This window comes from Staurois parvus, unplaced genomic scaffold (assembly GCF_062004578.1).
Source record: "Staurois parvus isolate SC_StPar_1 unplaced genomic scaffold, SC_StPar_1.0 ptg000414l, whole genome shotgun sequence".
NCBI lineage: Eukaryota > Metazoa > Chordata > Amphibia > Anura > Ranidae > Staurois > Staurois parvus.
In genome coordinates this window covers 4,527,458-4,547,923 of record NW_028318210.1, presented here as the reverse complement: position 1 = coordinate 4,547,923, position 20,466 = coordinate 4,527,458, and the positions used below count along the sequence as shown (strand labels likewise).

The 20,466-nt window shown below is 39.7% G+C and overlaps 1 protein-coding gene across 2 annotated transcripts in view; it reads right to left on the bottom strand.

Annotated features, from left to right (window-relative positions):
• Positions 1 to 4,275: 4,275 nt before the first annotated feature.
• Positions 4,276 to 20,466, bottom strand: part of PSEN1 (presenilin 1) — a 98,156-nt gene continuing 81,965 nt past the window's right edge. For both annotated transcript variants that reach the window (XM_089686868.1, XM_089686869.1), the window contains exons 11-12: positions 5,642 to 5,760; positions 4,276 to 5,008 (exon numbers count right to left, since the gene is read on the bottom strand). In XM_089686868.1, the coding sequence (XP_089542994.1) occupies positions 4,853 to 5,008; positions 5,642 to 5,760 (275 nt within the window). In that variant the 3' untranslated portion in view covers positions 4,276 to 4,852. The remainder of the gene's footprint in view (positions 5,009 to 5,641; positions 5,761 to 20,466) is intronic.

The window sequence follows — 20,466 nt, the reverse complement described above, 5'->3', positions numbered from 1 at the left end:
GGGATAGGTTTATACAACTTCAATTTCTATACCAAGACTACTTAACCCACATAAGCTGTCTACTATACAATAGAATGTAAATGTAAAATGGCACAGATGTGCATAAACACTTTTATTCTTGTGGTTTGGATGTACCCCTACATTCAATCCTTTTAGCAAGAGGTAGTAGTTAATGAAGTGGAGGGACTAATGCTGGCAGTAAACCCACTGATAATACCTCTGGGCATAAACAATAATGTTAATGATAGTTTCCATCTAACTACCCCACCCACATGTCATATATGGAGATCTACTATTATTGCAACTATACCACTTGATAAACTTGTCTATTTGGAATATAACAGCCCCCACAAGTTTGACAAAGGCAGCCTGGATTGAAACACAGACTGGTGAAAGTTCAGTTTATTTATATGATTAAGCGCTTCCCGACCGCCCTATAGTAGAAATACTGCTACAGGGCGGCACGGTGTGCAAAAACACACACACATTTTATATATATATATATATATATATACACACACACACGTGATTTTGCATTTCCGGGTAGGGGACGCGCCCCCAATCAACGGGCTCCGGCCGGTAAGTACCCTCTGGCACCTGGTGATTTCCTCCCCGTCGGAGATGCTCACTAGACTGTTTTGTTTACAGTCTTCCCCAGTCAGCTCAGACACACTGATGGGGATGGCTATGCTGTGTGTCCAAACAGTGTGCTAACAGTGAAGCACACCCCCCCCTCCTTAGTAAAACACCCTACATATAGTTAACCCTTTGATCACCTCATGTTAACCCCTTCCTGCCCAGTGCCATTGTACTGGTGTCACTGGGGATGTCAGTGACACCTAGTTCCCCCCCCCCCCCCCATGTCAGAATGGCAGCCTTAGTCACGCAATCTGGCTACAAGTTGCTGATGACCGCCACTACTAGTAGAAAGAAAAAAAATCCCAGTATCTATACCGCCATTTGCAAACGCTAACTTTCATGTAAATCAATTTACACGTATTGGGATTTTTTTTTTTCTTAGCAGACATGTCGCAGAATACATTTTGGCCGAAATTTATGGTGAAATTAGATTTTTTAAATTTTTTTAATGGGCATGTTTAAATCGCAAAAAGTCCAAAATATTGTTATTTTTTTTCAAAATTGTCTTCTTTCTTATAGCGCAAAAAATAAAAAAACCGCAGTCGATCAAATCCCACCGAAAGAGAGCAATTCGTGGAGAAAAAAAAAAGGATGTCAATTTTCATTTGGGTGGGGCATTGCACGACCACGCAATTGTCAGTTACAGTAACGCAGCACCGCAATGCAAAAAATGGCCTGGTCAGGAAGGGGGGTAAATCCTCAGGAGGGCAAGTGGTTAAATTATGTTTGGTTTCTCACTTAGAAGCTGTAGTTCCCTTTATGGCAACTACAGAATAGTCCACGTTCCCCTACAAGGCCCTATTCATCTCTACCTTTCCTAATATTCCCCCTTTCCTATCACTCCATAACCCCTCTACTTATACTCTATGCAACATGTTTGTTATCACCTACATACATGAACAGACTGTACAAGTGCAAAGTATGCTTTTACGTGTTATACGCAGATATTTCTGTGAATTCATTGCTACTTTCCTTCTTTATCATTCCATTTGCATTTTGCTCTTGAATGACTGTATACTTTAAATTGTTAGTGCTGAACAAAGTATATGTAAACCCTCACCTTGTAAAACAACCTATTTAGTTTAAAATAGAAATGAAAGGCAAGGCAATAGTGTATACATACAAAATATATAAGTACTTTTTTTTCCTCTTCTCAATTCTTGGCTGCATAAGAAGCTCAGGGAGGAGAAACAGCAGCACTCTGAACTTCCAGGTGAAGGGCTGTGCGGGGGGGGGGGGGGGGGGACAGAGGGCCCTGCTCGTTAGAGCTTACAATCTAGGAGACCATGCTGTGCTCTTATGCCCGGTGAGGTTCGTTTTTCATTAGGAAAGCAGAGACACTGGTAGGAACACTGGGTATTTGAAACAAAGGAAGCAATACAAAGAGAAAGGGATACTTTTTCATATAATTACATGGTACAGCAGGCACAGGCCAGCAATGTGAAATGTTAGGTTTACATATTGTTTAAGTGTTGTACTTTTGAAAAAGTTTAATAACCTTTATCTTTTAAAAAGAAAACTAAAAATGTACCCCTGAGAACTTTTGCCATATCAGGCAAAAATGTTATGTCTATGAAGCCTTCCCATTGTGCTGGCCACTATCTGGGGTAAGGATTGATCAGGGATGTTAGAAACCCAGTCCTGACTGCTATTTTTCCCTGAAGATCAGCAACCTCTAATAACACCAGCTATCTCTTCTGTTCACTTTTTATTTTTTTCACTGACCAGCAGGGTGAAAGTTTTGCAAGAGGGTGGTTGCATTGTGTTTGCTCATCTGACTGGCTTTAGAAGTCTTGTGGTATCTTTATAGTATCGCAGTGTTTAAAGATAGGCTGAGGTGCAGGCCACAGGTCCCAGATGTTGCTCAGGAAGCAGGTGGGTGTCAACTTCTCCAATCTAAATCAGTACATGCTGGTATTATTGTGCAGATGCCCTTTACATGCTAATTTACTACACATCTATAAAAGAACAAAAACAGTAAAGTATTGGGGCGCCTGCCTTTACACACACATATGAACTTCCCAGTTGTCCCAGTCTTAATCCGTAGGGTTCAGTATTGAGTTGGCCCACCCTTTGCAGCTATACCAACTTAGTGACAGATATCGCCACAGCGCAGCCCTGCGGGCACACGCAAGGCGCGATCCGGGAAGGACATCATATGATGCCCTCCCGGATTGATGAGAATACCGTCCGGCCTTCATTTTACTATAGGCTGGGCGGGAAGTGGTTAAAGAAGCTGCAGGAATAAACGGCAAGTACTGGCTGTGTGGTACATGTGACAACAATCTCCTGTATTCTTAATATGTTTGGGCTATGGGGTAGAGTGGCAAGATGGAAGCCTTTTCTTACGAAGAAAAACATCCAAGCCCAGCTAAATTTAGCAAAAACCCATCTGAAGTCTCCCAAAAGCATGCAGGAAAAAGTGTTATGTCTGGTGAAACCAAGGTTAAACTTTTTGCCCATAATTCCAAAAGATATGTTTGGCGCAAAAACAACACTGCACATCACCAAAAAACACCATACCCACAGTGAAGCATGGAGCTGGGCTGTTTTTCTTCAGCTGAAACTGGGGCCTTAGTCAAGGTAGAGGGAATTATGAACAGTTCCAAATACCAGTCAATATTGGCACAAAACCTTCAGGTTTCTGCTAGAAAGCTGAACATGAAGAGGAACTTAATCTTTCAGCATGACGACCCAAAGCATACATCCAAATCAACCAAGGAATGGCTTCACCAGAAGAAGATGAAAGTTTTGGAATGGCCCAGACCTTAATCCGATTGGAAATCTGTTGGGAGGTCTGTGCATAGGAGATGTCCTTGCAAGCTGACAGATTTAGAGTGTTTTTGCAAGGAAGAGTGGGCAAATATTGCCAAGTCAACATGTGCCATCCTAATAGACCCATACCCAAAAAGACTGAGTGCTGTAATAAAATCAAAAGGTGCTTCAACAAAAGTATACGTTTAAGGATGTGCACACGTATGCAACCACATTTGTTTTTTTATCTTTACTTCCCTCCACCTAAAAGATTTCAGTTTGTTGTTCAACTTGTACAGTTTATAGGTTACATTAAAGGTGGAAAAAGTACTGAAATGATGTCTTGTCATGTTTCACATGACTGTCATATGCCTTTAAGTGTTGTGTTCTCTGCTCCTCCCTTTCCTTTGGTTTAGTTCATGCTGTATAGATAGCTCCACCCTTTTATTCATTTCCAAGTAATGCACTTCAGCTTCAAGCCTCATGTCTTATGGAGTGTATCACATTATGATATATTGACCTATCCAATGTTCATTGTTGTAAGATTCTCTCAGTTTATGGAATAAACTTCAATAGATCTACAAGGTGTCATCTGGATCAAGTCACTGTCTGTTATTCAACTAAGATTGGAGGTATCACTATCTCATCACAACTGTAAGTTACAGAGAACACACTTTCAATACTTAGATTTGAGAGATAGAACGTCTCTTTTTTTACATCACAGAAACCTGACATAGTAACAGGGGTATGTAGACGTATTATACCCAGTGTGTGTGTGTGTAATATATTATAATTATATATACACACACACACACTTTTTGTTGAATGTTTTCTTATTTAGACTGATATGTTAGTAATGGTTTGTTAAAGGAGTGACACGTCTTATGTACTAACAGACTCCAACAGTGTTTATTATTGGAAGATCATGTATTGCTTTATATTACAGTGTTATTCACTCCCAGCTTAGTGGGAATTCCAGTTTAAAAAAAAAAAAAAAAAACAAAGCCCTTTCCATTTGTTCTTGAGGGTAAAAGAAAATTAGACATCTCTAATGGTCTGCGTCCCATTTGAATACCCTAATTTGAAGGTTTTCAGTTTCACACAGCTGCTGCTGAGCCTTGTTAAGAGTTTTCAGAAGTGGCACATTCAGTAGGTGAGGAATATGGTTGAAGTCCCCTTTCTCACCATGCCCACTTTTCATCAGGAGACACATTGCAGTTTCAAAAAAATGCCACCACAATGGAAAAAAAAGCTCAAATGAGTGGAACTCCTTTCTTGATGTGATAAACCAAAAAACATGAATGTACTTTGCCAAAATGAACAGGGCAATCAACACATTTCCTCAGATTTCAGGAATCAAATCAAGAATTAAATGCTGTTTTCTGTTAGCTGTTCACATATGCTGTCACTTTGAAGGGAAAAAAAGAAAAGAAGTCCCAGGAAAACAAGTGTTCAGAAGTTAAATATAAAACTGGTGGAATGCTAACTGGTCCATAAAAGGCTGTACTAAATTGTCTGTGGCAAAGTAAAATACAAGTCCGAATGTTATCGAGATGGGCAGAGCAGGTAAAGCCTTCTTGAAAATGGCAAGGAGTAAAAGAGTAAGGCACAGACCCTGTAAAAAAAAAAGCAGCAAATTTGCATTACAAGAAACACTTTGGAAAAAATCCTGCTTGGTTTGAAAATTATTCACCTGCTTAGAAATATTGTTGGGCAGTTCAAAATGACCTAGTGAGATGAGATGATTGAAGTGAAAATAGTTGTATTTCATTGCTTTCAGTGACATTCTAAATTCTGATTTCTTACTATAGCCTATTACCACTAAATGTATCAAGAAAAAAAAGTTATTACTGAATTATACCAATTTATGAGTACACATGAGTTGGGGTAGCATATAGTGCTAATGGAAGAGATGTGATAACTGCAAAAATCAACTTGTTGCTACTGACAGTTATTAAAAAGGTGCAAATGTCAGGCAAAAAAAAAAAAATCTTGGCCTGAGAGGACATGTTAAAAAACACCTTAAGGACTTCGTTATATGAACATCAGACTCAGAAGGCAAGGGAAATATATAGTTGTTCCACCTTAACCTGCTTCTGTGCTGTTTATTAGTTTAGGAGTTGTTTTAATCCGCTTTTGCATTTGTAGTGACTTGTTTAACAATAGAAAAGCAGACAAATGCCCATGTACACAGGTATTTACTACTTTCAGAACTTTTATGGAGGACCAAAATGTGTTCCATACTTACAATCAGAATGGCAACAAAGCAAGCCAGTGTTGTGTTCCAGTCTCCACTAGCTGTGGCTGAAGCCTTCCCAACAAGGACACTGTAGAATATAAAGTCTCCCAGTCCCAGTTTCACTCCACCTAAAGAGGTTGACAGATCAACAGATTAACCCATCTTAAAACAACAGATATAAAAAAGGTACCTATAGATGTTTGGCAGCTGGATCATGCTTGACTCAGATTGCAAAAAATCTTACACAATGGGCTCTAAAAATCCAACTTGGCTGATCCACTTTTTTTCCCTGCAAAGGGATAACCTACCAACAAATATTCAAAAGTTCAATATTCATACACATATTCAACCTAGCTGATCAACTTTTTCTCCCTTCAAAATGGAGAAAATATTAACAATATAATAATAAAATAATATTAACCATTCAGGTGGAAAAAACAGGCTGAAATAAAAGGTCATACAAACAACTCTGTACTCTTCACTGTACTCATACTGTGGCATACACATGCAGTTATTCCTTAGGTTATTACTATGGTTAATAACAAACGTGAGAATAACACTGCATGTATAAGTCATAGTAGGTGAGTGCAGTGAAGAAGCATGTAATACGTACAGAGATGTTTTAGATTCCATGCACACTAGGAGCTGAAAAAATGGCAGCTATGAATCAAAGCCGTCAGACGGTGGGAGCCAGCGTCTGATGCAGAGCTTTTTTTTTTCCGGGTCAGCAGCAGTGTTTATCGTGATTGCCACTGGATTTAGGGGCACATTGTATTTTTTAACCACATTAGCTCCAAATGATTTTACTCCCATCATAACCAGGCCATTTTTTGCTATACTGCACTGTGTTCCTTTAACTGGTAATTGCACTGTCTTGGCCAAAATGTATTCTTCTATAAGTCTTTGATAAGTTAAAAAAAAAACCAATAAGTGTATATTGATTGCTTTGCGTGAAAGTTATAGTGCCTACAAACTATGAAATATATACTGGAATTTTTATTTATTTTTATACTACTAATGGCGTTGATCAGCGACTTCTAATGGGACTGTGATAGTGTGGCGGTAATCTGACGCTGGGGGGAATGACTAACCGCCAATGACATCACCAGTGACATTATACAGCGTCACTATACTAATGACACTGGCTGGAGAGAGGTTAAAATTTAGGGCGATCAAGGGGTTAAATGCATGCCTAACTATGTGTAATGTGTGTTGCTTTTTACTAACATCTCTAAGTTTCTCATTCCTTCTTTGAAGGGATGAGAAACACAGAGATCGATCCCTCTGTATAGAGCTCCGCCTTGATTGTCAACACAGAGCTCTGGGCTGCGATTGCACACAGCTGATCAGCAGGTGCCGGCCATGAATCATTGGCCAGGACTGGCTGACAGGCTCCACAATGCTCGCCCACTCCTTAATAACCTACTTATCAGTGATTAGGAGTGTTTGTTTTTTTATTTATGCCAGAAAATCGCTCAGAAAAATTGCAAACCAGAAAGTTTTTTCTCTGCTCCTAAAAATGGAACTTAAAATATGCCTCTAGACTACAAAGAAGTGTGCATGGACACATGGGATAACATTATTTGATTCTAACAAAAAAAAAAATCTAATTTCTTCATAAATTTTGGCCAAAATGTATTCTGCTACATGTCTTTGATAAAAAAAAAATTAAACAAAAAACAATAAGTGCATATTGATTGGTTTGCGTGAATGTTATAGCGTCTACAAACTATGGTATATATCAGGGGTCCTCAAACTTTTTAAACAGCCAGTTCACAGACATTCACACTGTTGGGGGGCCGGACTATAGTTTGAAAAAATATGAACAAATTCCTATGCACGCTGCACATATCTTATCTGTAGTGCAAAAAAACAGGAAAAAAAATACAATGTTTAAAAAGCACTGTACACTGTAACACACTGTATACCAATGCACTGGACAATGTAACTCACTGGTCCGCAATGCATTGTACACGGATACACTGGACAATGCAATGCACTGTACATGGATACACTGGACACTGCAATGCACTGTACCTGGTGTGCTCTCGTCCTTTCCTGTCCTGTTGCGCCTTTGGCTGCAGCAAGTGAAAGTCGGGGCTTGCAGTCAAGGATGCAACCCGCTGGGTCCTCACAGTCAAGGACCCAGCGAGCAGCCTAGCTATTTGCCGGCTGGTGCCGTTTTTTTTCACTCTCGATTTCTTTTTTCTTTTTGGCTGGCCCAGCGGGCAAGACAAAATGTCTTCAGCGGACTGTATGCGGCCCGCGGACTGTAGTTTGAGGACCCCTGGTATATATACTGGAATTTACACAGCTTTTAGACAGCTCTGACTTTCTGACTGCCTATCACATTTCTTGAGGTACTAAAATGCCAGGAAAGAACACCCTGCAAATGACCCCTTCTTTGACAGACATCCCAAGGTACTGTATATGCTGAGAGGCATGTTGAGTCCATGGAAGATTTTATTTTTTGCCACAAATTTCTGGAAAATGACAAAAAAAAAGTTCTAATTTTTTCTTCATCCACATCGATCAATGAAAAATGTAAATAGAGGGATCTGTTAGGTTCTTTTTTTCGATCAGTCCACAGGATAAAAAAAAAAAAAAAAAAACATTACATGTATGTCCAATATTAGGAGTGTGGCAAAAAGACATGAAGATATTTGCTGAGAAGCATGTTGAGCCTTTGGAACATCTTTAAAACAAAGTTGTCACTTAGATATTTCTCACACATGCCATAGGTATATGTGCAATTGCACCCCCGAACACATTCTGCTACTTCTCCAGATTATGTGGATACCACATGTGAGACTTCTTAGGAGCCTAGCCACATACAGCAGCCCAAAACCAATGAGCACCTTTAGGCTTTCAAAGGGCATCATTTTCTCTTTTCACTTCCTGACTATCACAGTTTTGGAGGCCCTAATATGCGAGGACAGTACAAACTAGGGATGCACCAATATATCAGCAGTCAAAACGTATCGGCCGAAAATAGTGTTATTGGCATTTTGCCGATAGGAAAAAAAGTGCCGATAATGATACCGATAATGGCTTCTCAGTTTTTATTATAAAAGAAATGTGCCAAAGCAACTCACATGCAAAGTTGCATCCTATAGACTTTCATGCAAAGTCAGGTCTCAGATTTTTATGCAAAATTCCTCCTAGTGACTTTAATGCAAAAACGCATCCCCATAGACTTTCATGCAAAGTCGCGTCCCCATAGACTTCAATACAAAAAACGCAGCCACATTAATTGAATTAAAAAAGAAAAAATTTTTTAAAAACTGTCCTTTTCAGTTTTTGGCCAAGTGCATCCTGAATTTTCAGTTTCAGCACCTGAATTTTCATTACTGTGAAGCACTAGTCCAAACCCTCCAAATAACTCCTTTTTGGAAAGTAGACACCCAAAAGGTATTTGCTAAGAGGCATGGTGAGTATTTTACAGATCTCACAAGGCACTGAAAAATGAAAAAAGAAAATAAAAACATTTTCGCTTTCTTTCTTCATTTTCAAAACATTTGTGGCAACAATTGAGATCTGCAAAATACTCACCATGCCTCTTAGAAAATACCTTGGAGTGTCTGCTTTCCAAAAGGGGATAATTACATGTATGGCCAGCATTAGGAGTTTCTGCCACACTCCTAATGTTGAGCATACATGTAATGTTCTTTTTTTTTTGTTCAGCCTGTGGACAGATTCCTCCATTCACATTGAAATGTGTGGATGAAAAATAACTCTACCAGAAAAAAATTGTATGATGAAGCATAAGAGCTATAGTTTTCTTACCACCGCAATCTCCTAATGTTGAAAAAAAGAGAACCTAATAGATTCCTCCATTCACATCGATCGGTTATATAGTTACATAACTAGTGAGGTTGAAAAAACAAACACTAAGCAATCTAGTTCAACCAACAAGAAAAATATACAGAAAACACCCATATGCACAATCCTATACCCACAGTTAATCCAGAGGAAGGCAAAAAACCCCCCACAATGAATCATGATCAAATTCGCTCAGTGGGGGGAAAAAATTCCTTTCTAATGCTGGGGGCAATAGGATATTCCGTGGATCAACTACCCCAGGTGTTATGTGGATGAATAAATCCCTGCCAGAAAAAAAAAAAAAGTGAAAATAAAGCATATGCCAAAGTATAGCTCCTGCTGACCACTCCACGCTTCTAATGCTTGGGCATATGTTTTGTTTTTTTTTTTTTTGTTTTTTTAACTGCAGATGGAGAAGTTTCCCCCTACAGCACTACAGGCACTACTGTCAAAATGCAGAGATTAGTGCTACAGCGGATTGGCATTCCTTCAAAAAAACAACAGTTAACAATAACACATGGTAAGAATATAACATTGACTCAATAAAACAACTTTTTTTTATAAAACTTTTTTGTAACTTAAATTTTTCAGAATTACAACCTTGTCAGCCTTTAATTTTAGGGTCTCTCAAAATGCAACAATTTCCCCACTACGTAACATCTTTAGAGACCCATCTTGTTCATAACTGCGTACCTTATATACTGTGCCGTGCTGTACCCTAGACTAAACGTTCACTACAGTGTGGCAGCGATGGAAGCAGTCCTCGAGGCAGAGGCCAGGACAGGATGGACAAAAACCCGGATGTCACGTCTTATTCCCACAGACACAATCTTTTTTGGGAGGCCTTTCGTGCTGGGGTAGCTTGGAGTAACATGCCTCTCATGCAAATGGATAAGTGCATCTGGATTTGGGCACTGGCCCATAGCACCTTCTTGGTGGCTGCAGTCGCATTACGTAACTTACTGCTAGCCACCTCACCAGCTTCCACTGAACTGCTGGCGCTAGCCTCTTCACTATGAAATACTGCAGTGCTGGTGTCTTTAAAAAGGTCAGCATGTACTATGCCAATGGTGCTTGCCATATTACCAAAAAGTAGTGCAGTGCTAGTATCTGTGCCTTATACAGTTGTGCATTTCTAGGACTGCAGCAACTAGGGGTCGTGTATGTCTGCTTTTAGCAGGGACCTCTTCAACATCGACCAAGCTACCTGTCAGGGTGTAGCTGCTTTTACGGGTTCATTTTCTGTGCCCAATTCTGAAAGAGAGGCCTCCCCTGTACTCTCAAACATCATGCTCAGAATCCTGTGGGCCTCTTCACTGGTGTACCTTTTTGGTACTAAATTTACATGTTTTTAGTAGTGACTATGGGAAAAAGAGCTCCTGGCTAGCAATCAGGGTCTGCTTGTGTGCTACAAATAAGAATGACATCAGAGATCATGCCTGATTTTGCTAATGCTGTGGTTTTTCAGACAATGTATACGGGGGCCTAAACTTATGTGCTGGGATTTATCGGGGCTGATCCTTCTAACAACGTGTTTTTGAAGTTTCTAGTATAGTTCTGATCGTGATTAAGATACTGATCCGTTCAAACACTATACTAGTAATGGTGGTGATCTTATGGTGTGACTGCAGTAGTGTGGTGGGCAATCTGGCGCTAGCTGACCTTGGCTGGGGGTGGGGGGTCTAAGTTTGACTCTGAGGTCGCTAGTGACACTAATACAGTGATCAATGAATAAATGCTATACACTGTACTAATGACACTAGTGAGAAGGCAAAGGGTTAAATGGAGGGTGATCAAAGTGTTAAGTGTGCCTAACAAGGCGTATGCAAATCTAAATATTTATTACAGGTACTTATATAGTTCTGTCAATTTGAATACAATTTACATACTGTATTGTACATCAGTCCTGCCCTCAAGGAGCTTACAATCTAAGGTCCCTATCTCAAGTTCAAACATACACATACTAGGACCAATTTAGACAGGAGCCAATTAACCTAACAGTATGTCTTTGGAGTGTGGGAGGAAACCGGAGTACCTGGAGGAACCCCATGAGGGCACAGGGAGATTATGCAAACTCCAGACAGGAAGTGCTGTGGTTTGGATTCAAACAGATGACCCTAATGCTGCAAGGTGGAAGTGCTCACCACTTCGCCACTGTGCCGCTCCTATTCACACAAGTCTGGGTTTCTTTTTTCTCTGGAATTGAAATGGCTCAGAGAGGAGAAGTGGCCTGATACTGTGTCTGTATTAACAACATGACACAGGACCGTGCTGCGGCTGGCTACAGTCGATCAGCAGGTACACGGCCAAAATCATTGGCAGGGACCTGCTGACAAACCTGTACTATAGCCAATGACAGCATGGATCAGCAGAGGGTAGGTGTGCCTGTGTGCCCTGAACCTGGAAAACGGGTGCTGATGTACAGTTATGGTGTATGGCCTGCCTGTGCTGCTCGCCCCCAGTAAAACAACAATGGTTGGGCGGTGTGGTGAATTAGCCCAGAAAGTTTCAAAACACACAAAAAAGGAAAGAAATAAAAACTTGTCCAGTGCTCTGATAGCTCGTAAAGCAGTTTAAGTAATACATTAGTACTACAATATTCTAATGATTTTATTCAGTGACCAGATCAAGAAGCAAAGACTTTATCTTTTAGCAAGCCCATTGTGCTGGGCTTGCTAACCCACTTTACAATTTTATAGGCAATTTATATTAGATCGTAAGATATGCATTTACAGTGTTTACATTTTTGTAAATGTTAGGAAAGAATGGTCCAAATTAAAGAAGGATCTGTCAAACAAGCCAATAGCATGGATTTTTGCTCTGAGGAACCATACCTGAACATTTAATGTGTAGCCTTGAAAAACAAAATCACAAAGAAATAGGTCACCTGCTCAGCCTTCTATAATTTCCTATGAGATTTTTTTTCTGCCAAAAAGATCTGCAGCTGTATATTCACAAAGGCTCATACTAAGATTTGGGGAAGGGGGGAGTTGGGAGTTATTCTGAGCAGATGTCATTTTACAGTTAGCCAGTAGAAAGGTGGAGTGAGATATATAATATACAGTATTTTAAGGTCAAAAGTTTCTTTTTTTTTTTCCATTAATATTAAAGTTTTACATTTCATCTCTTCCATCAGTTAAAATTTCAACATAACTAATTCCATTGTTTTCACCCCACATACAAAAAATACAAACTCCCCCTTCCCCCCTCCTAATCCCACACCTTGCCTTCCCCTCGCCTTTCATTAAGGCTCTTAATTGGGCATCTCCCTTCATTATCCATCTCCCTGCAATCTTTTCATTCCCCAGAGGAAAAACAACTGTGTTTACAATAGGCATCAACACAGAGTTAAATTCCCATCCCCTCTGTTTGTGCATTGTGTCCCAAGCTCTCAAAACAACTCTTGTAAATACATTTGTACTTTCTATTACTCCACGAAGGTGAGGTGGCAGCCATATTATCCTATCCAAATGTGTTTTACTTAGAGTGTTTTCTATATTTATCCAACTTTTCCCCTGTGAGTTATGTGTCCAATCAAAAATTTGTGCTATCAATACTGCGTTATAATATCTTCTGAAATCAGGTACACCTAAGCCCCGTCTCTAATTAGAACGTCATAACTTATTCTAGGTTTTTTATTTCTCCATATGAACTTTAGCATAATTTTTTTCATTTTCCTAAAATACAGTCCTGGCAGCTTTATTGGGATCATCTGGAATTTATATAAAATTTTTGGGACGATTACTATTTTAATTAAATTTATTCGTCCTATCCACAATATACCACCTATTCCAAAATTTCTCATTTCATCTTTAATTTTGTTTAATAATGGAATATAATTTACTTTGTATAGATTCTTCAAGGAGAGAGCCAAATTTATTCCTAAATATTCTAGTTTTTTCCTTCCAAGAGAAAGAAAATTCCCTTTGCAAGGCCTCTCCTCTCTCTTCTTGGAAGATTTATATAAAAATTTTCTGTTTTAGTTGGGTTAATTTTCAAGTTAGACAACTCCCCATATTCCTTCAATGTTTTCATTACATTGGGTAATGTTATCCTTGGGTTACCTACATAGAAGAGCATGTCGCCGCAACTTTATGCTCTGTCTCTCCTATCCTAATTCCCTTGATATCTGTATTTTTCCTTATTTTCTCTAAAAAGGATTTTAAGAACAGGACAAACCGCAGCGGTGACAAAGGGCATCCCTGACGTGTCCTATTATACATCTTTAAACTCTGATATTTCCCCGTTAACCTTTATTGCAGCGGCTGGTTGACGGTACAATTTCCCTATCCATATTCTCATTCTAGGGCCCACCCCAGGACTTTCAGTGTATCCAACATACACCCCCAGTCTACTCTGTCAAATGCTTTTTTAGCATCTACAGACAGTAACAATACAGGGAATTTTTCTCTTTTACGGTTTTGTATGAGCATTATTGATCTTAATCCATTATCCCTACCCTCTCTCCCAGGTACAAACCCCACTTGATCCATATGGATCCACTCTGGCATTAACTCCTTCAACCTACTTGCCAGCACTTTTGCATACAGTTTGGTATCTATGTTTAGTAGGGATATCGGCCTATAACTAGAACACTGTGTACTATCTTACCCTTCTTTTGGTATTATTGTGATATGGGCCAGGAGGGATTCCTTCCTCATTTCCATCTCCCCTCCCAGTGCGTTCATGTATGAATTAATTTAGGTATCAATTGATCTTTAAATTTCTTATAGTATCTCACAGTATACCCATCCGGTCCTGGACGTTTCCCTGCCATAGTACTCTTCAATGCACTATAGATTTCTTATTGATCTCCCTAGGGATATTAACTGCTCCTCTCTTAATTTCAGTAACCCTGCCTCTTCTAGGTATATCTGTCTTTTTTTACTTATTTCTTCCTCATCCCTTATGGACTGTTGGGAATTGATATTATATAATTTACTATAATAATCTTTAAACACTTTTGCGATATTTTTGGTAGAATATTTTAGTTCTCCTTTGTTTTCTCTTATTTTCTCTATATTTTCTCTATATAGATCTTACCTTTCTTTTTTCTTTGAGCTCTCATTAGAAATTTTCCTGGTCTATCTCCCTACCGATATCTTTCACTACTCCTCTTATTCAACACCCTCCTTTTTTCTTCCTCCATAAATTTGTTTAGTTCTTCTCGTTTTTCCAATACCTTCTGCTTATTCTTTTTTGTTATATTCTTTTTATGCACCTGTTCGAATTCAAATAATTCTTTTATCTACTTTCTTTTTGCTGAGTATCACCCTTATTCCTTTACCTTCTCCCCCACCCTCCCTTTCCCCTTCCCTCTCCTCCCACCACCCTCCCCATCCCTTAGACTACCTTTTTGCCTACGAATCATTCGTAGTCCCTATACCACCCTTGATTCAAGTTTAAGGTGGTGCTCTCAGACCTCCTCCGTGCCCTGTCACTCACTATATCTAATGCGTCTTCGATGATCCTTCTATATGGAAGGACTGAAGCTAAAGAAAGAAGAGAGGAGAAAAGAAAAAAAAAACCCTCTCCCCTCCACCTCTCTATTCCTCCTTCCAACTACTTTTTTCTCTAATTCAAGTCTCTCACAAAAGTCTCTCATATCTTCAGGAAATCTTAGTCTTGCTGTCTATACAAAGACACTGCTTCGGCCTTGGTATATATTAATCACTTGCCATCCAGCGTACATACATAAATGTCCTGGATGACAAGTGATTACACCAGAATCATTGCTGCAGCTAAAAAAAATTTCAGCTGGCAAACATTTGATATCAGTGAAAAGCTGAGCGGTGATCACACATTTACAGAGTTTAAAAATGACCTTGGCCCCCGTGACATGAAAAAGAAATGTCACCACCCTTTTATTCTCAAGGACCTCTGCTTTCTGAAAATATATAATGGGGGTTTTAAGTAATTTTCTAGCAAAAAAAAAATGCTGATTTTAACATATGTAAAAAATGTCAGCATAAGCCTAAATGCAAAGTGGTTAACCACTTCAGCCCCAGAAGGTCCCCTCCCTGACCAGGCCATTTTTTTCTGCTACTTGGCACTGCGTTATTTCAACTGGTAATTGTGCAGCCATTCAATGCTGTACCCAAACAAAATGTATGTCTTTTTTCACACAAATAGAGGTTTCTTTTGGTGGTACTTGATCACCACTGTGTTTTTTGTGATATAAACGAAAATTCTGAAAAACAATATTTTCTACTTTCCGTTATAAAAAAATATCCAATCTAGTCATAAAATTTAGGCCAAAATGTATTCTGCTACATGTCCCTGGTAAGAAAAAAAAAAAAGCAATACATGTATATTAATTGGTTTGCGTGAAAGGTAAATATTTTGCAATTTATGCAGCTTTTACTGACTGACATTTCTAGGAGGTGCTAAAATGCCAGGGAACTACAAAAAAAAAAAACTCCCCAAATGACCCCTTTTTTGAAAGTAGACACCCCAAGGAATTTGCTGAGAGGCATGTTGAGTCCATGAAGGAGTTTATGTTTCGCTACACATTTTTGGAGAATGACAATTTTTTTTTTTTTTTTTTTTACACAAAGTTGTCACTTAAATGATATGTTGCTCATGCATTCCTTGGGTATATGTGGAATAACAACACCAAACACATTCTGTTACTTCTCCAGAGTATGGGGATACTACATGTGAAAAACTTTTTGGCAACCAATGATTACCTTCAGATGTTCAAAGGGCATATTTCCTCATGTCACTGCCTCACTACCTATCAGTTTTGGATCCCCTAAAATGCCAGGACAGTACAAACACCCCCCCAAATGACCCCTTCTTGGAAAGTAGACAGGCATGAGGCATGGTGAATATTGTGCAGATATAACTATTTGTCACAAGGTTTTGAAACAGAAAAAGAAAAAATACATTTTCGTCTTTCTTCATTTTACAAAAACTTGTGGCAAATGAGATCTGCAAAATACTCACTATGCCCCTTAGCAAATACCTTGGAGTGTCTACTTTGCGGGGGCTTCTTGCAGATAGCTTGGCTTCACATAGGCATCTTCTAATTGTAACTGTACTCACAGGTAACTTTAGACCTTCTTTGATATTCCTGGAGCTGATTGTTGGCTGAGTCCTTGCCATTTTGGCTATTCTTCTATCCATTCGAATGGTAGTTTTTTGCTCTCTTCCACGTCTTTCAGGTTTTGGTTGCCATTTTAAAGCATTTGCGATCATTTCAGCTGAGCAGCCTATCATTTTCTGCACTTCTTTATAGGTTTTCCCCTCTCCAATCAACTTCTTAATCAAGGTACGCTGTTCTTCTGAACAATGTCTGGAACGACCCGTTTTCCTCAGAATTTCAGAGAGAAATGCACTGTAACCAGCATGTACAACATTTGCTGCCTTCCTTCCTTAAATAAGGGCAATAATTACCACCTGTTTTTCAAAGAATGAACTCACTAATAGAACTCCACACTGCTATTATTTTGAACATGCCCCCTTCAATTAGTGATTCAATTACACAGAATCAGCAGCATGCATGTCATGACTGTTGGGTCTGTTGGATTTCTATTACACCCGCTAGTAAATTTGCCATGTAGTAATATAATTTCTACCAAAAACAGCGGTTGATCAGGTTAGTGATGTCTGACTGCTATTATTTTGAACGCAACTGTATGTAACAGAAACCATGAGCATATGATGAATCGGGTCTGTGGACCAATGTGACCGTAATGCATTATTTTTGTAATGCCCATGTTGAGGGTTAGGCCCCAAAAAGTTTTAAATTGGGAAACCATGATAGCTTTCCATTCAAATTATTTGGCAAAAGCTGAATTTGAGTGGGCGGTGAAGTATTGTTGTGCGTATAAATTTCTTTGGCCCACAATAAAAACAAATCTTCCATGAAAAACAGTGGAGGGCCTAAACATTAGTGCTGGCAGTGAGTGGGGCTGTTTCTGCTAACACTGCGTTTTTGGGGACATTATAATAAAGGGGGTACAAGTATAGTTCTGTTCATGATCAATACAGGTGAAACTCGAAAAATTAGAATATCATGCAAAAGTTAATTTATTTCAATAATGCAACTTAAAAGGTGAAACGAATATATGAGATACTCATTACATGCAAAGCAAGATAGTTCAAGCTGTGATTTGTCATAATTGTGATGATTATGGCTTACAGCTCATGAAAACCCCAAATCCACAATCTCAGAAAATTAGAATATTACATGCAATCAATAAAACAAGGATTGTACATAGAACAATATCGGACCTCTGAAAAGTATAGGCATGCATATGTACTCAGTACTTGGTTTGGGCCCCTTTTGCAGCAATTACTGCCTCAATGTGGCGTGGCATGGAAGCTATCAGCCTGTGGCACTGCTGAGGTGTTATGGAAGACCAGGATGCTTCAATAGCGGCCTTCAGCTCTTCTGCATTGTTCAGTCTCATGTCTCTCATCTTTCTCTTGGCAATGCCCCATAGATTCTCTATGGGGTCAGGTCAGGCTAGTTTGCTGGCCAATCAAGCACAGTAATCCCACGGTCATTGAACCAGGTTTTGATGCTTTTGGCAGTGTGGGCAGGTGCCAAGTCCTGCTGGAAAGTGAAGTCAGCATCCCCATAAAGCTCGTCTGCGGAAGGAAGCATGAAGTGCGCCAAAATCTCCTGGTAGAAAGCTGCATTGACCCTGAACTTAATGAAGCACAGTGGACCAACACCAGCAGATGACATGGCTCCCCAAATTAACACAGACTGTGGAAACTTCACACTGGACTTCAAGCATCTTGCAGTGTGTGCCTCTCCATTCTTCCTCCATACTCTGGGTCCTTGGTTTCCAAATGAGATGCAAAAGTTGCTCTCATCAGAAAAGAGGACTTTGGACCACTGAGCAACAGACAAGGTCTGTTTTTCTTTAGACCAGGTAAGACGCTTCCAGGAGATTGGAGCACTTCATGCTTCCTTCCGTAGACTAGCTTTTTGGGGATGCTGACTTCATTTTCCAGCAGGACTTTGCACCTGCCCACACTGCCAAAAGCACCAAAACCTGGTTCAATAACCGTGGGATTACTGTGCTTGTTTGGCCAGCAAACTCGCCTGACCTGAACCCCATAGAGAATCTATGGGACATTGCCAAGAGAAAGATGAGAGACATGAGACCGAACAATGCAGAAGAGCTGAAGGCCGCTATTGAAGCATCCTGGTCTTCCATAACACCTCAGCAGTACCACAGGCTGATAGCTTCCATGCCACGCCGCATTGAGGCAGTAATTGCTACAAAAGGGGCCCAAACCAAGTACTGAGTACATATGCATGCTTATACTTTTCAGAGGTCCGATATTGTTCTATGTACAACCCTTGTTTCATTGATTGCATGTAATATTCTAATTTTCTGAGATTGTGGATTTGGGGTTTTCATGAGCTGTAAGCCATAATCATCACAATTATGACAAATCACAGCTTGAACTATTTTGCTTGAGTCCATCTAATATTTGTTTCACTTTTTAAGTTGCATTATTGAAATAAATTAACTTTTGCATGATATTCTAATTTTTCGAGTTTCACCTGTATATTCATCCATACAAACACTATACCAGTAACGGCGGTGATCAGTGATCTATAGTGTGAGTGTGTGCGAGCAATCTAACATTAGCTGACTCTGGCTGGGAGGGGCGCTGGCTCTGGCACTATATGATGTCGCTAGTGGCAGTAATACAAAGATCAGTGACAGGTGATCAAAGGGTTAATACAGGCGATCAAAGGGATTAAATGTGCTAATCCAATGTGCGTGTGTGTGTATATAAAATGTAGTGCTTTTTACTCACAGTGTGGTGTCCTCTCTTCACTCCCTGGACCGAAAAGTGGGGCAGCAGGGGGGCTTGCTCACACCCAGAAATAGAAAGTGATGTAAAGGTGCGTCCCTTTGCGCAGAGACGTCACACATTTTTTTTTTCCATACTTTTTTTTTTTTTTTAAATACTTTTAAAAATACCATAGTAACACTGCACTACTTTGGGAGGGGGGGGCAGTTTTTTTTTTTTTTACTTTATGTCTACACTTGAATTGTAGGAGCACTAATGTTTACTGCTCCTGCAAAGCAAATACTTGCTTTGAACTAACATGAATGGGTTAAGTTCATGACAGTTCAAAATACTATTGATCTGTGACTGGCTACACCTGATCACATGGTACAGGGTGCTGTGATCGGCCCAAGTACCATGTGATAGCTATGGGTCAATCACAGCACCCCAGAAAGAGAAGCAAAGCTGTTAAGAATCAGATTGATTCATAACAGCTTTGCTAGCATTGTGATTGTGTGGTTGAAGCGTGCACTGTGATGGCCACTGTACATAACATATAATGCTGCATTGGTAGTGAAATATTCAGAAACATTCATGTAATTTCCAATTCATCATGCCACCGAAGCAATACAGCAAAGCAAAATGTTCAACAAATCTAACATTTAACCATTTGCCGCCCGCCCTACGGCCGAATGGCGGGCGGCAAATGTCATCAGCGTTCCGGGTGGACGCCATATGGTGTCCTCCCGCACATGCGCAGATTGCGCTCCTGCAGAGCCGTGCAGCGGCGCGATCTGTCGCCAGCCATGTACCTCAGACACGGCCGATGACAGATCTGAGTATCGGCCCCCGTTGCCGGTACCATGTGACCTGCTGTGACCAATCACAGCAGGTCACATGACAGTTGTATACAATGGATGGCTTCATTCATGCCATCCATTGTATACTAGTGTCTAGCTATGAATGGTCACAGCTAATCACATGCACGTGTCATGTGATTAGCTGTGGCCAAATCATAGCTAAGCACAAAAAAAAAAAAAAAAAAACCCTGAATGAATCGATGTCATTCAGGTAAAAGCTTGCAAAGTAATTCTTTGCAATAAGCAAATTGTGTAAAAAAAAAAAAAAAATACTGATCACTTCCCCAAAGTAGTACAATGTTACTATGGTAACATTGTAATACTTTGGTCATAGTGAAATATGAAAAATAAAGCTTAAAAAGAATGAAAAAAATTTAATAAAAAAAA